At 36.5% G+C, this 22,400-nt stretch overlaps 1 protein-coding gene across 1 annotated transcript in view; it reads right to left on the bottom strand.

Moving 5' to 3' along the window:
* Positions 1-22,400, bottom strand: part of man1a2 (mannosidase, alpha, class 1A, member 2) — a 181,211-nt gene that overhangs the window by 76,113 nt on the left and 82,698 nt on the right. The window contains 1 exon segment of the mRNA XM_055015102.1: positions 6,553-6,671. Within this exon segment, the coding sequence (XP_054871077.1) occupies positions 6,553-6,671 (119 nt within the window).

Raw genomic sequence — 22,400 nt, forward strand, 5'->3', positions numbered from 1 at the left:
TTATTATTAGAGACAGACAGATTATCATGGCTGATATTTGGCACTCTATTGATTAGTCTTGGTAAGCGTGCTAATTTCCAATCTGCATTGCATTACTCTAACCTATCTTCTCATTCGTTGTATTTTGACAGTTGTGTTATGCACAAGTAGAAATGTTTTCAGAACATGTTCTATCCTGAGACTGTTCCACACGTTTATACATACAGTTGTGATCAAAAGCTTCCATATACTCGTTAAGACCATGTTTACAATCTTGAGCTTCCAATGACTCCTGCAGCTCTTAATTTTCTATGATGGAATGATTCAAACACATTCATCTTCACTAAAAACAATCGTGCATTTTCATAGAAAACGGAGAGAACCCCAAGAACACCAAACCTACCATCAAGCATGGTGGTGGCAGTATCACGCTCTGTGGAACTGGAGCTTTACACAAAGTAAATGGAATAATGAAGAAGGAGGATCACCTCCACGTTGTTCAAGAAAACCTAAAACCATCAGCAGAAGGTTGACCTTGGACACAGTTGGATGTTTCAACAAAATGAGTCCAAACACACATCAGACGTGGTAAAGAAATGGTTCCATCAGGCTGGAATGAAGGTTCTAAACTGGTCTCCCCAAAGTCCTGACTTAAACCCATCAAGAACCTGTGGACTGATGAAGAAACAAGTCTGAGTCAGAAAGATGACAAGTTTAGTTGAACTGAACCAATTCTGTCCAGAGGAGTCAAAGAAAAACCAGAAGGTTGAAACCAGAAGAACCGAAATGACGAAAAAAGAGATGTCTAACCAAATATTAACATTTCTGTTTGGATATTTATGATCCGGCACTTTGTCATATTTCCAGTAGACCTTTAAAAAAATCTATAAAGGAATCAAAATGCAGGATAGTATAATGTGACAACGATTCATGTGTTTCAATGATTCCAGTACAGAAAATTATTATTATTTACATTATAGATTTTCTACACTGCATGTTATCTATCTATCTATCTATCTATCTATCTATCTATCTATCTATCTATCTATCTATCTATCTATCTATCTATCTATCTATCTATCTATCTATTATATCTATCTATCTATCTATCTATCTATCTATCTATCTATCTATCTATAGTATATCTATCTATCTATCTATCTATCTATCTATCTATCTATCTATCTATCTATCTATCTATCTATCTATCTATCTATCTATCTATCTATAGTATATCTATCTATCTATCTATCTATCTATCTATCTATCTATCTATCTATCTATCTATCTATCTATCTATCTATCTATCTATCTATCTATCTGTCCTTCTTTTCCCATCCCTGCTTTTCTTTTTGCTCCATCTCCTGAACTTTGTCTCGTTTCATTTTCCGCTCAACCAGCTTCCACTCCAGAGGATCCATACTTGCTAATAAATTCAGTAAAGCTGTAGCAGTCTGATATGTTTGACATTTAAGGGAGTTTTTCAAACTTTTTTAGGCTTCTCAGTCAGAAGAAAAAAAAATCTTCGGGTCAAATATCACCCTCCGCATTCTCTGACTCAAACCTCAAACCAAATCTGAACAGAGATATGAAACTTCAATCTCCAATGAGCATCGCAGATAAATTTCCACAAATTCTTCAGCTTTGAAAGTATTTTACTGGTTTTATCTGCAGACTTAGCTGGAGCAGCTGGTAACCAATCAGATTTTTCAAGGAACAAATTTCCACTAAAAGGATTAGAACTACCCTCTGAACTGCATCATCAAAAAACACCAACATTACAGCTTTAATTAGAGCTAGAAACTTTAAAAACAGGAGAAATCAATGAGCAATGAGATTTTTTTATTGTGCTGCTAACACATTAGCTTCTCCTCTATGCATTTATCTAAGAGCATTTGTCTTATTGACGGAAAAAATCTCATTTAATAACAATTTTGTTTCCAAAAATTGGCTGAGAATATGTACAGTCTGCCTCTACAGTCGTCTTCTTTCCTGTTTATTTATTTTCTACCTTCGCCACCACTTATTTCCTATTGTGTTCATTTTGTCTCTGCTAATCTTCCCTCCTCCCTCTGATTTCCAGCTGCCTTGGAAAATCAGGGTTTTAAATCTCTTCTGTATATTTTCTGTGGACCAACAGAGCTGTATGGCTTGTTAAAAATCATGCTGAGCATCACTGAAACACTGTTTTCTTTGTTAATTTAAAAAAAAAAAAAAAAGTGTCTCAAAGGCAACAAAATCCACCATTTAATTACGCAGCAGTCAGACCTGGAAAAATTAGCTTAAAATTTCCATCAAAATGACTCGATTCAACATGATTCACTTAAAAATTGCCCAAAATAAACAGTTTGCATCAGATTTTGGAAAATGATAAAACTACTGCGCTCTTCAGTGCAACTATAAACTAGGATGAACTGCAGGCTGTGTTTGTAAAATCATGTTGAGCATCAGGAAAAGATTGTTGTTTTTCTAAATCTGGATTTCAAAGGCAATTATTCATGACTTTTTCCGAAGAACTGACCAATATCATGATGCACTTAACATTTTCGCCGGAGTTCAAACTTATGGCGAAAATCGATTTACGTCGGGTCATAGGAACGAAACTCTGACATAAGTCGAGGACCCCCTGTAAACAGTTTGCATCAGATTCTGTAAATACAGTGCAGCTGAGAAGCAACCAGAAGTCATTTCATGGGCTATTAGGATGAACTGCAGGCAGTGTTTACAAGTAGTAAATATGTGAACAAATTAGACATTGAGGGCAAAATAAAATGTATATAAAGGCTGTTCGGAGTACTGTGAAAAATAGACATGATTGTAAAAACAAATCAAAAATGCAGGTCCGAAAATTTGTGGAGGGCATGCAGTCTAATCTGTAAAAATTAACCAAATCTAAGCCCAAAATTTCCATCAAAATGACTCAACTCCAGACAATTCTTTTAAATATTCATCCAAAATAAACAGTTTGCATCAGATTCTGTAAATACTAGCAATACTAGCTATGTGTGACCAAAAGTCACTCGACAAAAATATTCAGCAGCTACTAGGATGAACTGCAGGCTGTGTTTGAATGTAAGTAGTAAAATATGTGAATAAAGTGCAGGCGAATCAGGAAAATTAGCCAAATTTAAGCTTAAAATTTCCATCAAAAAGATGTAATAAATAGGTTGCCTCAGATTCTGTACATACTGCAAGCAACCAGAACAACTGTACAAACAAATTAAAAATGTAGGAACTAAAATACGCCTTTTTTTCACCTTCAAGTCTAAACATATTGTCCAAAATTTTCTTTCTTTGTTTCAGTTTTCCAGCCTCAGTCTATCTAATCTCCACCAGAATGCTTCTTCCTCCTTCTTTTATCCTTCTTTCTATCCCTGAAGCTTCTTCCTGCTTAATTTCTACACTTTCTCCCCTTCAATCTAAGCCTTTCTCCTCTTTTTTCCTCTTTCCGGTTCCCGACCACAGCGATCCGGAGGTTAATTAGCCCTCCGAGTGTCAGGCTGTTAGATCCCCTCCTCGCTACCTGCTAGCTGCCCTCTGATCGCCTCGGCAAGGCGGCTAACAAGCGCCGGGCGTCAGCGGAAAGAAAAGAGGAGGGGAGCGAAGTGACGGCCGTGACAGGACGATCATTTGAAGATAAATTTAGGTGACAATGATGAGGACAAAAGGGGATAAAGGAGAGAGATGAGAAGCAGAACAAAGGACAGAAGCTGTGACAGGTTGAAGGATGAATAAATAGAAGCCTGACCGATTATCACGGCCGATATTTGGCATTTTTTTCCAAATATCTGTGTTGTTGTTAATTTATTAATTATAGATAAATTAAATGTTCTACTTCAGGTCTGATCAGCATCTTCTCTGTCTGTCGTCACTCTGTGGTCTCAGAAATGTCTCTGATCAAGAAACACAAACCAGGAAATAAAGATTTAAGATCTGAACCTTAGTGGACAATAGAAGGGATAAAACAGTGAAAGATTAAGAAAATAGAGAAGAACAGCAAGAGACAAACTGATCAAAGTCACTGATCCCACATAAACAGAGGAGACAATTTAATCACTCCTGTTTCTATTTTACACAATTTGGAGAATTTTGAGTCACATTGGAAAAGTTTTTTAATCATTTTGCAGAATTTTGAATCACTCTGGAAAAGTTTTGAGTCATTTTAGAGAATTTCAGTCATTTTGTCTAATTGTAAGCCATTGTAGAAGCATCATTGTCCGTCGATTCCACATAATAAGAGGAGATAATCCCATTTCTATTTTATCGCATTTGGAGAATTCAGAGTCACTTTGGAAACGCTCAGAGTCATTTTTGTCAAATTTTGGTCATTTTGGACCATTTTTAAAAGAAAAAAAAGTCAATTTTTTTGAGTCATTTTGGAAAAGTTTTTATTCAATATGGACAATTTTTAATCACTTTGGAAATGTTTTCAGTCATTTTGGACAATTCTGTAACCATTTGGAAAAAAATCGGAGTCGCTTTGGAAAATTTTTGAGTCATTTTGTCTGATTTTAAGTAATTTTTAGAAACATTTTTTTCAGCTGATCCCACATAAACAGCGGACAGCGTCCTAATACAAGCACTCCTGTTTCTATTTTATTATAGTTGGAGAATTTTGAGTCACGTTGGGAACATTTTGTGTCATTTATGTCAAATTTTATGTAATTTTGAAAGATGCTTTTAGCCATTCTGAAGATTTTTTGAGTCATTTTGGAAAGACTTTTCATCATTATGGAGAATTTTGAATCATTTTGGAAATGTTCTTAGTCATTTCAGAAAATTGTTGAGTCATCTTTGTCAGATTTTACGTCACTTTGGAAAAGTTTCGAGTCATCTTAGAGAATTTCAAGTCATTTTGTAAACATTGTGGTCAGTCGATACCCCATAAACAGAGAAGAACGTCCTGATTTAATCAATCCTGTTTCCATTTTACAGATTCAGTTATAGTCACCTTCATTAATGAAGAAGTCTAGTTATGAATGACAGGTTCTCTACTGTCACATGCTATTAAAACATTACATTTAATCTGTATCGGCTTCAAATACCGGTTTTCAATCTTTTTCTATGACCAACTAGTCGGCATTGGCCCTAAAAGCAAGTTAGTTAGTAAGCTAAATAAATTAATTATTAAAATGTAACTAATCAATTAATTAGATTTTAAATGAATAAATACAAATTTAAATTAAAATTTAAAAATTTAAAAACACAATGGTTGATTCTAAAAAATAGGAAACCAATGCGAGAGATTTTAGCAAAAAAAACAGAAAATTGGACGGAAAATAAGTGAGGGGTGGAGAGGGATGTAAAGTGAAGGAATAAAAGGTGGAGAGAAGGAAAAGGGACTAAAAATTATGGAAGAAAAAATGAAAGCAACATAGAAAAATTAACTACAAAGGCGGACAGAGTTTCAGAGATATTCAAAGCAGCTGACAAATGGTGGAAAGATAAAATTCTGACTGTTAAAAGTAGTAAAAGAGATGAGATTAAAGACAGTAAAAGTGCAGAGGTCATAAAAGAAAACAGAGAGGAAGAAAAACCAAATAGAGTGGAGGTGAAAATGCGAATAAAGAAGTGAAGATGGAGGTGGTGAGAGTGTGCAGGAAGCTGAGCAGAAGAAATAACAGGAGGGAAGGTGATTGGCAGGTGAAAGGGAGGAAAAGAAAGCTGGAGATGGCAGAGGAGGACTGAAACAGGGAAATAAATGAGCAGAGCTGATGGACAAGTGAGACGGAAACCAGAGACAGTTAACGGAAAGAGGTGAGAGGAGAGGAAGGGAAATGAAACCGGAGCGAAAAGGACAAACAGAAAGATGAGGGATGATGGCTATGAATACAAACAGACCCTCGGCAGGTAAAAACAAAACAAAAACTGGAGTTAGAATCTCTTGTGTGTGTTATCTGTGGACCATCGGAGCTGGATGGTTCGTTAAAAGCCACATTGAGCATCATTAACAGACTGGTTTTTATAATTTAAAGAAAATCTGGACCATCAACTGAAGCTGGTCAACGCCTCCGTCGCCTTTTACAAGACGTCCGTGCAGGTGTCCAGCCCAAGAGAAACACAAAAGATCAGCAGAGAAATTCAAAATCCTCACAAAGAAGTGTAAAATCACCACAAAAAGGGTTAGGGTGAAGAAATATCCAAAAATGATCGGCGTTGAGGGGTTAATCAGCCACATTCAGAGTCAAAACCAAGCATTTAGTTACCAGCTTTGATTCCAAAATCTTTCTTTTATGATTTCTCAGCAGCAGCAGGACATGAAACTACCACTAAAAACTGATTTTTGCACATTTTGAAGCATTTCAATAGAAACGTTTAGCATAAAACGACAGCATAATTCCAACTTTCCAGACTTCTCTTCATTTTCTCTCTTGTAGATGAAGAAACAAGTCGTTGAAAAGAATTTAAATGTTCTTTTTTGGTGACAATTCTGAAGGTTGCTTCGATTCTCTTGGCAGTCAAATGGAACAAGACTCCTGAGATGGGCTAAAATGTGTGTTCAGAGTGGGAAGAAACTGTATTTTTAAGACCGTCGGACATATTTTAGGTGAATAAAAGGAAGAAGTTGCTCACCACGCCAAAGTCCAGGTTCTGTTCGATCCACTCCTGGCCGTCCTTGAACTCCTCGTGCAGACCCATGATGTACAGAGTGTCCAGAGCGTCCACGATGGAGGCTCCCAGCTGAGAGTTACCTGCAGGAAAACAGTGCAAATTAGAATTTACATATGTGTGGAAAACCTTTGGGAATTTCAAGTTTAAAAACAGGAGATCCACAGAATCTCAGGGAAAAAGCACAAATCCACACAGAAAAAGATGAAAATTGTACATGAATCAATGCAAAGATGAGGGTTAGAGCATTTTTTCCCCAAAATTTCCAACAAGTTCCCCAATAACTTCAGAAATGTCAACCCGTTTCTGATACCCAACTGTATCACCCAATAAAAAAAAGACCATAAAAACCAATGAAAAACAACATAAAATCCATAAACGGCAGCAAAATGAATTCGATATGAGCCACAATTTTAAATCAACTTCTGCTCAAACTTTTCTTGATTTGCCTGAAACTTTCAAAGCTTAAAATCCAGATATGTATAAAGATATGTGTAAAATTTTAGTTTTATATATCAAATATTTTCTGAGATAGAAAATTTTCAAAAGGGCCCTTCATGTTTTTTTTTTTGTTTTGCATCTTTAAATTTGAGGGTGTTTAAACGACAATATCTCAGAAACTATTTAAGATTAAAGCTTGATGCAATCAATTGTAGAGGAGTAGATCAAATAATCCTTAATTATTGGTAATTTAAAATATGGAAAATTAAAGCTGTCATGAAAAGTTTCTTCCTTGAGCTCATATTTACAAATAAATTGAGTCAGCTAGTAATATTTTCTGGACCTCGTGTCATTCCATTTCACAATAATATAAAAATTAAACATATGAAATACTTTTTAGTATGAAACGTTTGGTCATAAAAATTAAAAGCAACTTATTTTTGTGAAATTGTTCAACAAAAACAAAAATATTTCTAGACAGTCTGATCCGAGTAGAACAGAATTCTGGAAATGGCTCTCAAAAATATAACTCAAATATTTATTTTGAAAACAGTATCACAGATTCTCAATTTAAAATTTATATGTGGGGAAAAAAAACTTGCAAAAAGTGTCTTGATGGTCTGTTTTTTGTTTGTTCAATCATCTTGGAAAGTCTTTGATGTATCTAAACATATGTATAAAAAGTCCCATCTTTAAGAATATTAACAACAACAACAACAACAACAAAAAAGGCAACTTATGTTTATATTTTTAGGTCATATTTTTCTACTTATGTTCATATTTTTATGACATATTGTTTTTGCTAATGTTTATATTTTTTCACATATTTTTCTACTTATGTCTATATGTTCAGGTCATGTTTTTCTAATTTGTTAGGACATATTTTTCTACTTATATTTTTCTACTTTTTCTAAGACATATTTTTCTACACATCTTTGTATTTTTTGCACAATTTTTTTTAACTTATCTTTAGGACATATTTTTTTTAGTTATGCTTAGATTATTAGGAAATATTTTTCGACTGATGTTTATATTTTTAGGACAAATTTTTCTACTTAGGTTTATATTTTTAGGACTCATTTTTCTACTGTTTTTAGGACATATTTTTCTACTTATGCTTAGATTTTTAGGTGCCATTCTTTTTTTTGGACATAATTTTCTACTTATGTTTATATTATTAGGTCATATTTTTCTACTATGTTTATATTTTTAGGACATTTTTCTACTTATGTTCATCTATATATTTGTACAGTTTATATTCTGACTAATGGAAGCGACCCTAACATTTCCCCTCTGGGATCTACAAAGTATTTTTGATTCTGGTTACTAGACAGCAGATTGAAAGAAATCTCCTCATTAACATGTAAAACAGTGCAGCGAGGCGTTCCCACATCTCATCAGATCATCTTCCTTCTACAATGTCGAGGCTATCTGGGCTTTATTCTCTCCTGCTCATACATTAACATCACGTTTAGTAGCAGTCTGCTGCCCTTTAACAGCTTCCTCCTTTCATATCAGCGTTGGATTCCTGAGCCTGGCCGCCGTCCCTCCTTATCTACGCCTGCATTCAAACGGGGCGCTGCAGCGTTATTATCATTACAGACAGGACCCTCTAAATCACTCTAAAAATACACGTCGGCCAGGCGGCGGGGCCGATAGCGAGCGGCTCTGGCCTCCTGCCGGATCCCGACAGATCGGCCGAGCTGAGCCCCTCTGCTGCTCCACGCGACCCCCATCTCCTCCGTCTGTCGCCGCCGTCACCTCCGGCTTCGCTTCAGGCCTTTGGAGCAACGCGACGCCACCGAGACAGAGAAGTGTCACAGTTCTAGAGCCGGAGAACCGTCGTTTGATGTCAGGGCTTTGTACTACAGAGCTATTAATGTTCCACAGCTACAGAAACACGTCTACCAAGACAACAATATGTGGTGCTAACATTAGAGAACAAAGCCACGTTTTACTTTGAAATGCAAAATATTTAGTAACAATTTAAAAACATTCTTGCTTCTTTTACTTCATTTCACTGTCACATTTTTAGAACAATTTGTCCTCCATTAGCTCAGATTTTCCTGAATCTTTTATAGCATAACAACTGGATATTTGTGGAAAAAGTAGCTACTAGCAAGTCCTCTCAAAGAGAATTATTTAAAGTTGCCCGTTGAACCAATTTTAGCACAAGTTTTTGCTATGTTAGGTGGATGATAAGAAGAATTATTCAACGTTTGGCTGGTATTTCTCACACTGAGAAGATCAAACAATCTCTGATTATTGGTGAGTTAAAATATGGGGGGAAAAAGGAAGCTGTCATGAAAAGTCTCATGAAAAATAAACAAAAACAAAATAAAACAAAAAAGCAACAAAGGATCAATAAATGGCAGCAGAATTCCGTCACATTTTTAGGACAATTTCTGCTCCACTATTTTCCTGAAATTTTTAGAGCAAAAACATGAGAATATTTGTGAAATTTTAGCTATGAGCAAGTCCTCTCCAAGAGATTTTCTTTTCTTTTTTTTTTTTTTTGTTAAGTTGCCAATTGACCCGATTGTAACACATTTTTTTGCTATGTTTGGGGGACGATATCAAGAATTATTGAACGTTTCGCTGGTATTTCCCACGCCGGGAAAATCAAATAATCTCTGATTATTGGTGATCTGAGATATTTAGATAAAAAACAGAAGCCTTCATGAAAAGTCTCATACAAAAGACAAAACAAAAAAACAACAGAAGACCTATGAATGGCAGCAGAATTCCGTCACATTTTTAGAACAATTTCTGCTCCACTTTCTGGGATTTTCCTGAATCTTTTATAGCACAGCATGTGGGTATTTGTCAAATATTAGCAAGTCTTCTCAGAAAGATTTTTTTTTAAGTTGCACGTTTACCTAATTTTAGCAACAATACCCAGAATTATTAAAGCTCAAACCCTGAAATTTTTACTTGTAACAAAACAGGGAAAATCTGTAATATACAGTTTCCTTTAAGTAACAGCAAATATTTGTAAAATAATTGACATTTTTGCTTGTTTAAATACAGTGAAAGTAGAGTAACTTTACTTTACATTTGTAAAAATACAGATGTTTAATGTGGACATTATTTACAATTTTGGTCTTTTTTTAAAGGGGCTAACATGTAAATAAATTTTATTTTCCTATGATTTTACTACTTTTATGCATTATTTAACAAAAGTAGAGAAAATCTGTAAACTAACAGTTTAAAAAAAACTACTTATCATTTTTTAATCCTTTAAAACATTTTTTCCTTTAAATAACAGCGAACAACTGCAAACAATCATTTAAAAAAAAGTACAAATTGATGATTCAAATATGGCAAAAATAATGTTTTATGAGGACATTAGTTACAAGTTTGGTCATTTTTAAAAGGATTAAAATGTAAATTAATTCTATTTTATTTATTTAATTTTACCAATTACCTGAAATTTAACTAAATGGTGAAAATCTGGAAAATAACAGTAACTTGTTTGAAAATGTACAGTCAAAAAATGTTGAAAAAAACAACTGCTTTGTTACAATGTTGGCACAGCAGTAGAAATGCTGACATAAAAAGTACAATGCTTCTTTATTTCTTGGCACAGTATTGCTTTAAATAACTCGTTTTACTTGAAAGCTTGGATGTCTTTTTCAAAATAAAAGTTGATGTTGAAAGTTTATTTAAAGTTAATTTCACTAGTTTACTATTTCTTGTGTTATCAAAAATTTGTCAGGAATGGCAGAATTTTAGAGGTTTCTGATATTCTGACATCTCTAATTAGCTCCAATATTGAATAAAATGCAAAAAAAAAACCCCACCATATTTTCTTCCTAAATGTGACTAATCAAGCAACACGTCAACACCTGTTTAGTGGATCATACTTAAAGTCCGATGTCCTCCTCGATTACAAATCCAATTAATCAATTAATACCCGTCCCTCCAGCCCACATTCATTATGTTTCCTATCAGTAACGACTCACCACTGACAGCCGGCTGCTTTTATCTAATTCAACCCAGACTTGTGTCATCAGTGGAGTGAATTTAAACTCTAAGGTTACTCGTGTTTGAGGTTTGTTCTCGTAACCTTGGGAACAACCTCGTAATCACACCTGAGAAGTCTCTCCATCTCCTTTCTGCTCCATCTTTTTATCTGCCCTCCCTCTTTAACCGAACCATCTGCTGCTTCTCATTCATCATTGTCTCGCTGCGTTTTCTATAATCTTTCCCTCATCGCTCCGTTCAAACCCAGATCCCCAGATATTTGTCATTGAGCCTCCACTAATACTCCTTTTTCCCATCTTACCTCCCCTTAGCCCTGTTTTTACTTGCTGTCAGTCAAAAAGTCACCACCTGGATTGAACTAATCCAATAGTTCAGAGCCTTCCATTGGATAATTACTGCAGTGATGAATATGTTTCAGCTGTAACAACTTATTTAACTCTAGCTGATGCAGTGAGGAGCTTCTCATTTCTGAAACAACCATGTTGGAAGACATGTCCTGTGGTCATGGAAAGGATGTTAATCTGTGTCAGAAAGGTCAAATTATTGGCCTGCATCAAGCAAAGAAAACAACTAAGGAGAGTTTCTGAAACTACTAAAATCAGGTTAAGAACCTTCCAACGTATTATTAACCCTTCATCAAGCAAGTGATCGTATTTGGGAACTTCTGCACACGTTAATATGCCGTTGTTCCCGCCTCTCAGCGAGGTTGAGAAGCATGTGTTTTTCAGCCAGCCAATCAGCGAAGATCACTATGTTACAGCACGCGACATCGTGGCATTTGACCAATCAGCAGAGGCCTGGAACGTATCAAACGCACTCTTTTCTCCAAAGTTGGAATAAGACGAACTTGCGGCTCGGTCATCTTCCATATTTGCAGTCAAAACGTCAAAACTGATCATGGTTAGCTGATGAAACTCACTCATTTTTCTGTGATTTTACTAGCTATTATCTGAAATTTAACAAAACAGGGAAATCTGTAATACAACAGTTAAAAAAAAAAAAATATTTACCATTTTTAAAATCCTTTAACCCAAATTTTTCCCTTTAAATTTTTAAAAAAAATTTTTGCTGCAACATTTCAAAAGTTCGCTTCGATTTCACCTGACGGCTTCGTAGAAACGGCTGCTGTGAGCTTCCACCGTTCATGCAGCACTGGCTGCATCACATGAAGCTGAGCTTCCTGGTAGTTAGAGGGTTGCCAGGCGCTGGTTATCTGAGACAAACTGGCTGGGATGAGGTTTATGTATTTGGGGAATTATGACGAACACCGACTCCTGACACAGATGCATGTCAGCTGCTTTATCCTCCTCTCATTGAATTCACACCTTCTCCCTGCTTCCACTGGAGTCTCTCTTCAAAACCCTGCTTCCTTCTATCACCATTCCACCTCTCTCTCTCTCTCCTCCTCCATTATCAGTGGCTGTCGAACGCCCGCCGGGTGCCGGTTTCATTAGAGCTTCTCTACGGTGTGAATTCACTCGAGGCTGGGGAACATGACGCCATTATTCAGGCTCCAGCTGCCCGTCTTGTAAAGCGTCGGCTCTGGGAGATGATGGAGAGCTCAGGTATGCGTGTTGGAGATGTAGCAGGAATTCATTAGCGGTTTGAAGGAGATGAGGATGGAGGAAGCTGCAGACATGGTGCGTGGGCGTCCATGTTTGTAGTTTGTGCTCTACGCAACCCTCAGCGCGTCTTCATCATCCAACTGTTCCACCCAACACTGGAAACCGTACAGCTGAGCGAGGACTCCAAGGACAGCAGCTACAGCTCCTCTAGATGGTTTCTCTACTTCAACAGAGTCAATGAGACGGATTCACTGTGAGGTCTGTGCATCAATCAGAGGAACTGGGACATTGGCAAATCACAACTGCTGCACCTTAAAGAGCATGTTCCAAGTATCCCACAATGCACTATGAAAAGTAGCGTACAACCATAGGTCACAGACCAAGTATTATGTCTTTGTGATTGTTATTGTCTAGTATTAAGACATGTTTTATAGCATTAAGGTAAGTTTTATATATATATTTTCATATATATATATATATATATATATATATATATATATATATATATATATATATATATATATATATATATATATATATAGAGAGAGAGAGAGATATATATACACACACACACACACACACACACACACACACACACACACACACATATATACACACACTGAAAAAAGCACAATGTCGTAAAAAAGAATGGGTTAAACGTACAAAACTTATCTGCACCTTTATTCCTGTTTATTGTTGTTTACATAACTTGCTAAATTACCACTATGTAAGGAGACTGACGAAAAGGCAAAAAAGGAAAATACCGGGTGCAACTACATTAGTCAATTAAACTAAATTCAGGGTTTTTTTTCGCACCAGTGCAGCTAATATATATTCTGAGGCAATACACGGTGAGTTTGACCTTTACTCATTTCATCTTTGCATCCAGGTAAATGTTTGTGCCAAATTTGAAGAAATTCCCTCCAGGTGTTCGAGAGATATCGGGTTCACTAGAAAGGAAAGGATGGACTGACTACCAGAATCCACAACGCCTCCGGGCTTGGCTGTTGTCGTCTCATTGGCATAAAAAGCAAACATCACCGAGTTGTTCTTTTGTATGCAGCTCAGCCTTTTAGTCTTTGTTCCAACTTGTTAGTCCTTGTTAGATTAGAAAGAATCAGTCGCTGCTCTGGGTCCACTGTGGCTCTTCAGCCTGTTCTGTAATAAGCCCAGAGGCAGTAACGCCAAGTCAACTCCCGGGCCGATCCAGACCAGTCTGGCTGGCAACGGACCCCCGGTTACCAACTTATTTGGCACCAGAACGAAACATCTGCTGTGTTCTGTTTGGTGCCTCGGAGGGTTACTGGTCAGACTGGGCCCCCAGCTCAACATGAGCTCTCTGGATAAACCCCAGTCCGAATGCCTGCTTCCAGGCCCGGTGCCAGGCAGCCTCTGTCAGCACTGGTTCTACCATTAAGTCACTCGATGGCCTTCGCTTGTCTGCACAAATAAAAGGAAGCAAATAACTCTGTAAGACGGAGAGGCATCAGAGGACCATCTCAGCTGAGTTCTGAATTTCAATGCCAAATTCGACAGGCCTACATTATATACAATATGTTCGACTAAATGCTGGCACTACGGGCCAAGCAGGGATTACAGTGAATCGTACAGCACAAATCCACAGACTGCATACATTAAATCCATATAATACCGGAGCTTTTTTTTCTTCAGCGTTCCGTCTACGGTTATCTTGTTATTCACCGTAGAGCCCACCTTGAACACACAGTTGTAATAAAACAGGTGGCACAATTATCTGCAGCCATTTGGCCTGGTTTGTTTTGGACAGAACAGGTGCTGAAGTACTTGGTTTTTAACGCCACAAGTCTTATGAATGAGCGCATTTACACAGTTTTCCTGGTGATGAAGACAAACCGTGCAAAAAAAAAAAAAAAAATCTTTTAAAACAGGCAACCATATTTAACGGAACAGATTCTGCAAATTTGAGTCACGGTTTATTTTACGTCACAATCTGATGTGAGAGTGTGGTTGAGGAAAAGAGAAGAGCTACACAAAGGAAGAAAGGAAGGAAGGAAGGAAGGAAGGAAGGATGGATGGAAGGAAGGATGGATGGAAGGAAGGAAGGAAGGATAGAAAGGACGATAGAATGATAGACAGATCGATAGATAGAACGATGGATGGATGGATGGATGGAAAGACAGAACGACAGACAGAATGATAAATAGAATGATAGAATGATAAACAGAATGATAGAGTGATAGAACGATATAGATAGAATGATAAATAGAACAATACAATGATAGATAGAACGATAGAACGATAGATAAAATGATAAATAGAACAATAAAATGATAGATAGAACGATACAACGATAGAATGATAGAATGATAGATAAAACGATGATCAAACGATAGAACGACAGAACAATAAACAGAACGATAGAATGATAGAACTATAGAACGATAGAATGACAGAACGATAGAACAATATATAGAACGACAGATAGATCAATAGACAGAACGATAGAATGATGATAGAATGATAGAATGTAAAAGTTGAAGGACCAACCGCATGAAACTGAAATTTCTCCTCATAATTCTCTTCTCTGTAAGGTAGCAGATCACTTAAACAAGCCAGTTATAAAAATATTAAAATAAGGGATAACAGCTTCAGAGTTAGTGTCTCCTCCAATATTTCAGTGCTTTGCAGACTCCAGCCTTGATCATCATCTGGCCACATACACTGTAGACAGTAATAAAAAAGCTAAAGCCTGTGGGCACTGGAGGGCCTTGCAAGGTAATGTTTTATAATGAAACTTTCCCCCTTTTTTCTGCTCTGTTTGAAGCCTTGTGCCCATTCCTGCAGGACTCAACGGCAGGCAAATCCTCCCATTTCCTGCTTACCAATTTGGCACCGGCAGCCCGACTGAAAGTTTAATCCGAGAGGAAAGAAGGGAGCGAAGGGCGGACACATCCAACAGTTCTTAGGGTAAATTTGAAGTCTTGTTAGGGGCCGAATTTAATCCACTTCTATGTAACAGCTCACTCATCTAAAAGGAGATATAACAATTAATGCTCAGTGGAGCAGGTCAGGGTTTGTTAGTTTCAAATGGTACAATCCTAAACTGTTTAATAACAGGAGTCATTTAAAGATTTTTTGAGTTAAAACTCGCAATAGCTAATGAATCTTGGATAGCGAGCTTTCACCAGTGTGGTTTTCTCTGCCATGAAATACCAGGAATTCAGCGCTAGACTACTTCATTATAGTATAATAAAGCGGTGCAGCACAGGAACAATGATTCTCCTTCATTTATTTACTTCTACTTGGATCATTAGCTTTCGAGAATGTACATTTTTCATGTCGCCTGCTGCACCTGAATGCTTTTTTTTGTTCCTCTGTGCTTTTTTCATCTTCACACAGAGGCTGCATGATATATCATTTCTGCACTGCAACGTGTGCAACAGTGACACTGCATTCATAAAGTAAGGCAGACTAACTCAAACACATCCGAGCTGGTAGGAAAAGAGAACTCACACAGTGACTAATCTATAAGAGAAGTGTCTGAGAGGACATTATTTACTTCAGTTTAGGAGTTTGTGGATACAATGGGTTTGTTTTTGTTGAGCTTTATTTACAAGATGAGCAGTTAGTTGACATCCAGACATCCAGAAAGTTGCAGGGCTGCACAGTTAATGGAATATTAACAACCGAATGGAGACTAGAAGCTTCTCGGGGCACAAAACTGCAGCCACCTGCCTAGTTTATACCATATTTGATTTAAAAAATTATTAACCACTGCTTGTTTATATTAGTAGATTTGGGATTTGGATGCCTCTGCCAGAGGAACTCCAAATGAGACAAGTTCCAAACATTCTTTACATAAAAGGTCAATATTCAGCTGTTTTTTTAAAATATTTTTAAAATTTTCTAGGTGGATGCACTTCCTGCCAAATCACCCAACCATTATAAACTGATTTATTGTTTCCAAATAAAGTTGTTTAAATCAGCTGGTGAAAATTTCTGTATCTTTTCATATCAGAAAAAGTAAATATTGTGGTTTAATTTTATCCTAATATCGTGTAACCCTATTTATTTATTTATTTATTTATTTATTTATTTATTTATTTATTTAAGATGGGACAGTGCATATTAATCAACATGAGTCAAGAAATGTCCACATGTAAATATGCCAGATTTAGCCTCGAGGGCTAATTTTCATCCACTGTATATACAGTGGTGAACTATCTTAATATTGCAGATGCAGCCATTGTGTTTGTACTTTTTTGACTTTTTAAGACTCTTTATTGTAAAATACCAGCACAGTTTTGCACCTTATTACTTCTACCTGTGAAATTTGCACATTATTTTACGTTATTTCCCTTATTTTGCTTAAATGTAACATGTGTGAGCTACTGATATGAAAAAATTATCTATTTAGCTATCCATTTATATCTATCAACTACAATTTAAGAAACTTTTCCAGTTGCAATTGTACTTATGTTGCCAAAAATGTAAAAAAAATTACAACATTAAGCTAAGTGTGCTTCATAATCTGTATGGTACAGATCATTATTTATCATTGCTGGATTTGGATGAGAAAAAAACAAACCATTTCACAAGAAGAACCTTTAGGAAACACTAAAGAAGACGGATGCCTCCTCTGTACTACACAAACAATAAATACAGTGATGCTAAGCTACCCACTATTGCAAAAAAACACCAAATATTTCAGCTAGTGACCCTGCCATGGTTACTGCTGTACATTCACAGCATCCAGCAGCAGATTGTGAGGCTTGACAGGCACAGAAACGGTAACTAAGAGGGATGGAGGTCGGCGAAGGCTCAGCTGTACTTCTATCTGTCCTCCCTCTCATACAGGAGGCAGCTTTGGCTCCTCAGGCAATCATTATGAAGCCATCATCAGTCAACCCTCTCACCCGACTCCATCCTCCCCCTCATCATCCACACCGCCAACGTGTGGTCCTTTCAAGGGCGTTATTGTTTTCAGTTTAACAGCATGTCGTTGTCATCCAACGGGGTAAAATCATCTCGATTATTGAGTAGTAATCAGTGAAACACAAATTCTCCATCAGTAGCAAAAACATACATTAGTGTAATGGGAGATTTTAATCGGGAGGCTGATGAGGGAGCTGTGGATATGAGCTTTTAAGTATGAAAGAAATGGGGTGAAGTTAATTCTCTGAACCCCAAAACCTGCCAGTGGGTTTATAAAGTCATGTTATCTTTTATTAAAATCTAAATTACAACATTTATCAAAGCAAGAAACAGAAACAATCGTCAGATTTTTTTACTTCCAGACTGATCTCGATAGGGATAGACCGACCTGGTTGATCACAGGAGGTCCTTGACTTACGTTGGAATTCCGTTCCTACGGATCAACGTAAGTCGATTTTTGCCCCAAGTCGGAACTTCAGCAAAAATGTAAACAAAGCTGTTACGTGCATCACAATATTGATCAGTTCTTCGGAAAAGTCATGAACACCAACAACTTTCATGCATGTACGTGTCATTTTACAAGAAGATAACAGAATGTGTTGCACTGTTTTTACAACTTGAGCGTTTTATAATATCTAATTTCACTTCCTGTGAAATAATCGGTCCAATAATCGGTAAAATGGATCGGTAAAAATCATAAAATCGTGCTATTTCATCAAAATCGCTTTAATCTACCAGCCTCATTTAAAAAATTGCCTGAAATGCATCGTTTGCACTAAAATTAAACTGCAAAAAAATAAAAATTCTGCACTCAACGCAACCAAGAAACCATTACTGACTCAGCAGTGGCCAACAGTCACTTTGCAAAAATTCATGGACTTTTCAGCTGAACTGCAGCCAGGAGACAAGTATCGAAAGATAAAAAATGTTAGTAGTAAAATATCTAAAGTATATGTAGTATAATATGTATAATATGCTTTTTTCACAGATTTTTTGCAAAATATATACTGTAAGAAATTTAACTTTTGACATTCTTCTATGCCTAGTCATGAGTGTTGTTTTTATACTTTACATTGCAGTGAAAAATGAGTCCACAGTGAGTAAAAATGTGACAGGAGTAAAAAAATAAACATGCAAAGACTTCTTGGAGTTCACAAGATTAAACTTGAACAAGAAAATATCTCCAAAAGACATAGAAAACTGACCACATTAACCTCAAAAGATCGGACAGAAAAAAAACCTACCATTTCTTTTCGCAAAAATTTAAGAAAATATAAGAGCTAGCAGTAAAAACAAGCTACTGGAGCCACAGTTCCAAGCTCCAGGCTGCCAGGCTGGGAATACAACAAGCTTCAAATGCAATGATCGAAGCAAACCAACAAGGACAAAGCTCTGTGGACTATTTTCTTTAAGGCCAAACCGAACCATTACTGCTCAAGTTGATACACACATACCTGTACATGCTATAAGTGCAGCATCTGAACCAATATTCAACGACCTTCTGCAGCACGACAAAGGAAATATTTTTTTATTATCCCTTATTAATCCCACGAGGGGAAATTCTGATTTTCGCATCTCTCTCCAATTGGGGGAGTCAGAGCGACGGGTCAGCCGCAGTACAGCGCCCCTGGAGCAGGACGGGTTAAGGGCCTTGCTCAAGGGCCCAACAGTGGCCACATCAGGGCTTGAACCTCTGACCTTCGGATCAGTCGTCCAGAGACTTAACCGTTGCGCCACCACTGCCACAACAGAAATATGCTCGTCTTCTTGGCAAAAAGCCTGGACGGATCGATATGTGCTAAGCCAAAGGATGAACTACTGCTTTTGGGCGTGTTTACACCTGTAGTTCAGGGATTTAATGAAGCTAAATTGGTCAGAGCTTTAGTTATTTGGATAGTACTGGTGTTATTCAGGACAAAACCACCACAAAACTGCTTTTAAGTCCCTTTCTGGTCCTTGATTTAACTGTTAAAAACTCAAATCTGTGTAGGAAAGTTACAGATTTAGAGGTTTTTCCATGAACATACCCACTTCCTGTCTAAAAAGTCTTACACGAAACCAATTTTGAAGAGGACTATTTTTGTAGTCTCTTGATTTTTGATGTTTTGTCTGTTGTAGCATACAAAAAAACATAATATGGACATGTAAAGAAGGTTAAAAAATAAATAAATACCCCAGAGGAGGTCATTCACAGAGCAGATGTCCATCCCATTGGCTCTAATGGTTGCATATGTTCACCACTTCTTATTTTTCAGCATTTCTGTTGCAATAAAGTCTTGTTAAAGTGAAAACTGAGTCCACAGTGAGTAGAAATGTGACAGGAGCAAATAAATAAACATGCAGAAATTTCATAGAGTTCAGAAGGTTAAACTTAAGCAAACATCAACAAACGATCTAGAAAAACGACCACATTAACCTCAAAAGATCTGACAGCAGAGTTTAGTGACAGTAGATGAAAACCTACTGTTCTTTTAGCATAAATGCTTTTAAGTTCCTTCATAGTCCTTGACTTAACTGTTAAAAACTCAAATCTGTGCAGTAAAGATACAGGTTTAATGGTTTTTCCATGAAAATAACCACTTCCTGTCTAAAAGGAAGCTCCAGAAACTGATTCTGAAGTCCAATTTTGCAGTCTCTTGAAGTGTTGGATGCTGTAACATAAAAAACACAATATGAACATGCAAACAAGGTTATTGGTCAGCATTTTTTGCTATAAAGTCTTGTTAAAAAAGGAGGTTTTAAGCCTAACTTCAATGAAAACTTAAAACTAAATCATTACAACAGAGAACATAGCCAATATAAAAACAGTTTGGAGGTAAAACCTGGTTGCTGATTGTATTTAACTTCAACATAAAATGGCAAAAAGGCCTTTAATCCCATTTTAAACTGGTTTTAGACTAAATTAAAGGCTGCTACACGTGTGAAAATGACTTTTTCTTTCAAAACTAACTTTTTTTCTCCTATAATTGCCATCAAATATGATATATCCTGGTGAAACGGTGGGAAAAATAAAAAAGTCTGATTGAGTGGCATCCAGTAAACAATGACATATATTTCTGGTGACAAAGCCACAGTGGATTGTGTCAATAATTCTGATTAAATGTCATCTTGTTCATTATTGATCAGCCACCATTTGTGCACAATCGTTCTAGAAGCTTACTGGAAGGAAGCGTAATAAAAAATGTATACATTAATGGAGCCGTAAAGTTCTTTGGATAAAAGCTTCCGGGGGCCGACACTCGTAAAACTGAAGACAAACTGTGAGGAAGAGGAAGAGGAAGAGCCGTCTGCAGGTCGTTCAGCATCTTCAGCATCAATCCACCCCAACAGAGCGCATGGCGAGCTATTCTTTCTAATACAGACTAATATACTCAGGCCTGAGACAAATGGCAGCGCTTAGCTTTAAAAAAAGACTTGTGCATGCTGCTGATTTGCAAATGAGAAGATCAGCAACTTGGCATCTTTGTGGACACAGTAGCTGCATTACAAGCATCACTCTAGTTCAGGGGCCACATTCAGCCCAGTCTGATGTCAAGTGACCAGAAAAATCACAACATACTAACCTATAAATAACCACAACTCTGAATTTCGCCTTTGTTTTAGTTCAAAAAAGTTCACATTTAAGGAAGGTAGCTGGGACTAAATGATATAGTATTTTACTTTATGATCAAAACGACAAAAGTCAGATTAAAAATTTTTAAAAAAACAAGACAAAATACTACAAAATTGAGACACAAAACGACAAAATCAAGACAAAAACTACCAAAAATGAGACAAACGACATGAAACAAAACAACTAAAACAGACAAAAAATTAAACCAAAAAGTTACAAAGCATCAAAAAATGGACAAACGACAAAAATGAGACAAAAAAGAAGAAATGAAAAATGAGAAACAAAACGGCCAAAAAATAAACAACACAAAATAACAAAGAGAAAAAATTAGAGTTAGACAAAAATGGACATTATTATTACAGAATTAATAATTATATATTAATTATTATTATTTAGAATTTATTCAAATGTAAAAATAAAATTAATCGATTGATAGATTAATAGCATTAATAATAATTATATGATGTTGTTATTGTTGTTATTATTATTATTATTTATATTTTATTTAAATTTAAAAATATAATTAACAATAAGGACAACAATAATATAATATTAGAATATATTAGAATATTAGAATATATTAAAAATAATGATGGTAAAAATCTAAATATAATAGTAATTATTATTCTTACTATTACCATTATTTAGAAAATTTGATTATTTAGATTAATATTATAAATATTAAATGTATAAAATACTATGCATTGTGTTTCATTAAAATCCCAGCATTACATCAGAATTAAAAACTGCACCTTGAAGAGATATTAAGCATATTTCAGTACATTTTGTTGATAAAACCTCTTTTACTCGTCACTTTTGAGTATAAAATTAACAGTTTCAGGGGAAAGCGGGGCAACGAACATTTTCAGCATCACCTATATATTGTTTTTGTTGCTTCCAGCTGTTTCCCATGAGGCTTTGTGGATGTAACCATGTCACGTCTTGGCACTAAGACTGAACCCGGTAGTCTGGATCTCTCTGCTCCACATAAATATGCCATTTGTGCTGCCGCTCTGCTCTGAGTCACCGGTCGTCACCGATAAGCGCTCCGCTGCTTCGCCTCTGGGAGCCGATCATGTCAACACATGACCCAGATGCAGGGGAGAAGCTCCTTCACAGGTTACTACGACATCGACACAAAACCCTGCAGAGAGGCGGCGAGGAGCAGCGAATGCATCCGGGAGATCACATCGATTGGAAAAGCTGGAAATCGAAGCAGTGTTTGATCTGGCATTGTGTCTTTATGGGATCCGGCCAAACAGAATCGATGCAGAGGAGATTCCTTTGATCGG

Source organism: Amphiprion ocellaris, chromosome 11 (genome assembly GCF_022539595.1).
Source record: "Amphiprion ocellaris isolate individual 3 ecotype Okinawa chromosome 11, ASM2253959v1, whole genome shotgun sequence".
Lineage (NCBI taxonomy): Eukaryota > Metazoa > Chordata > Actinopteri > Pomacentridae > Amphiprion > Amphiprion ocellaris.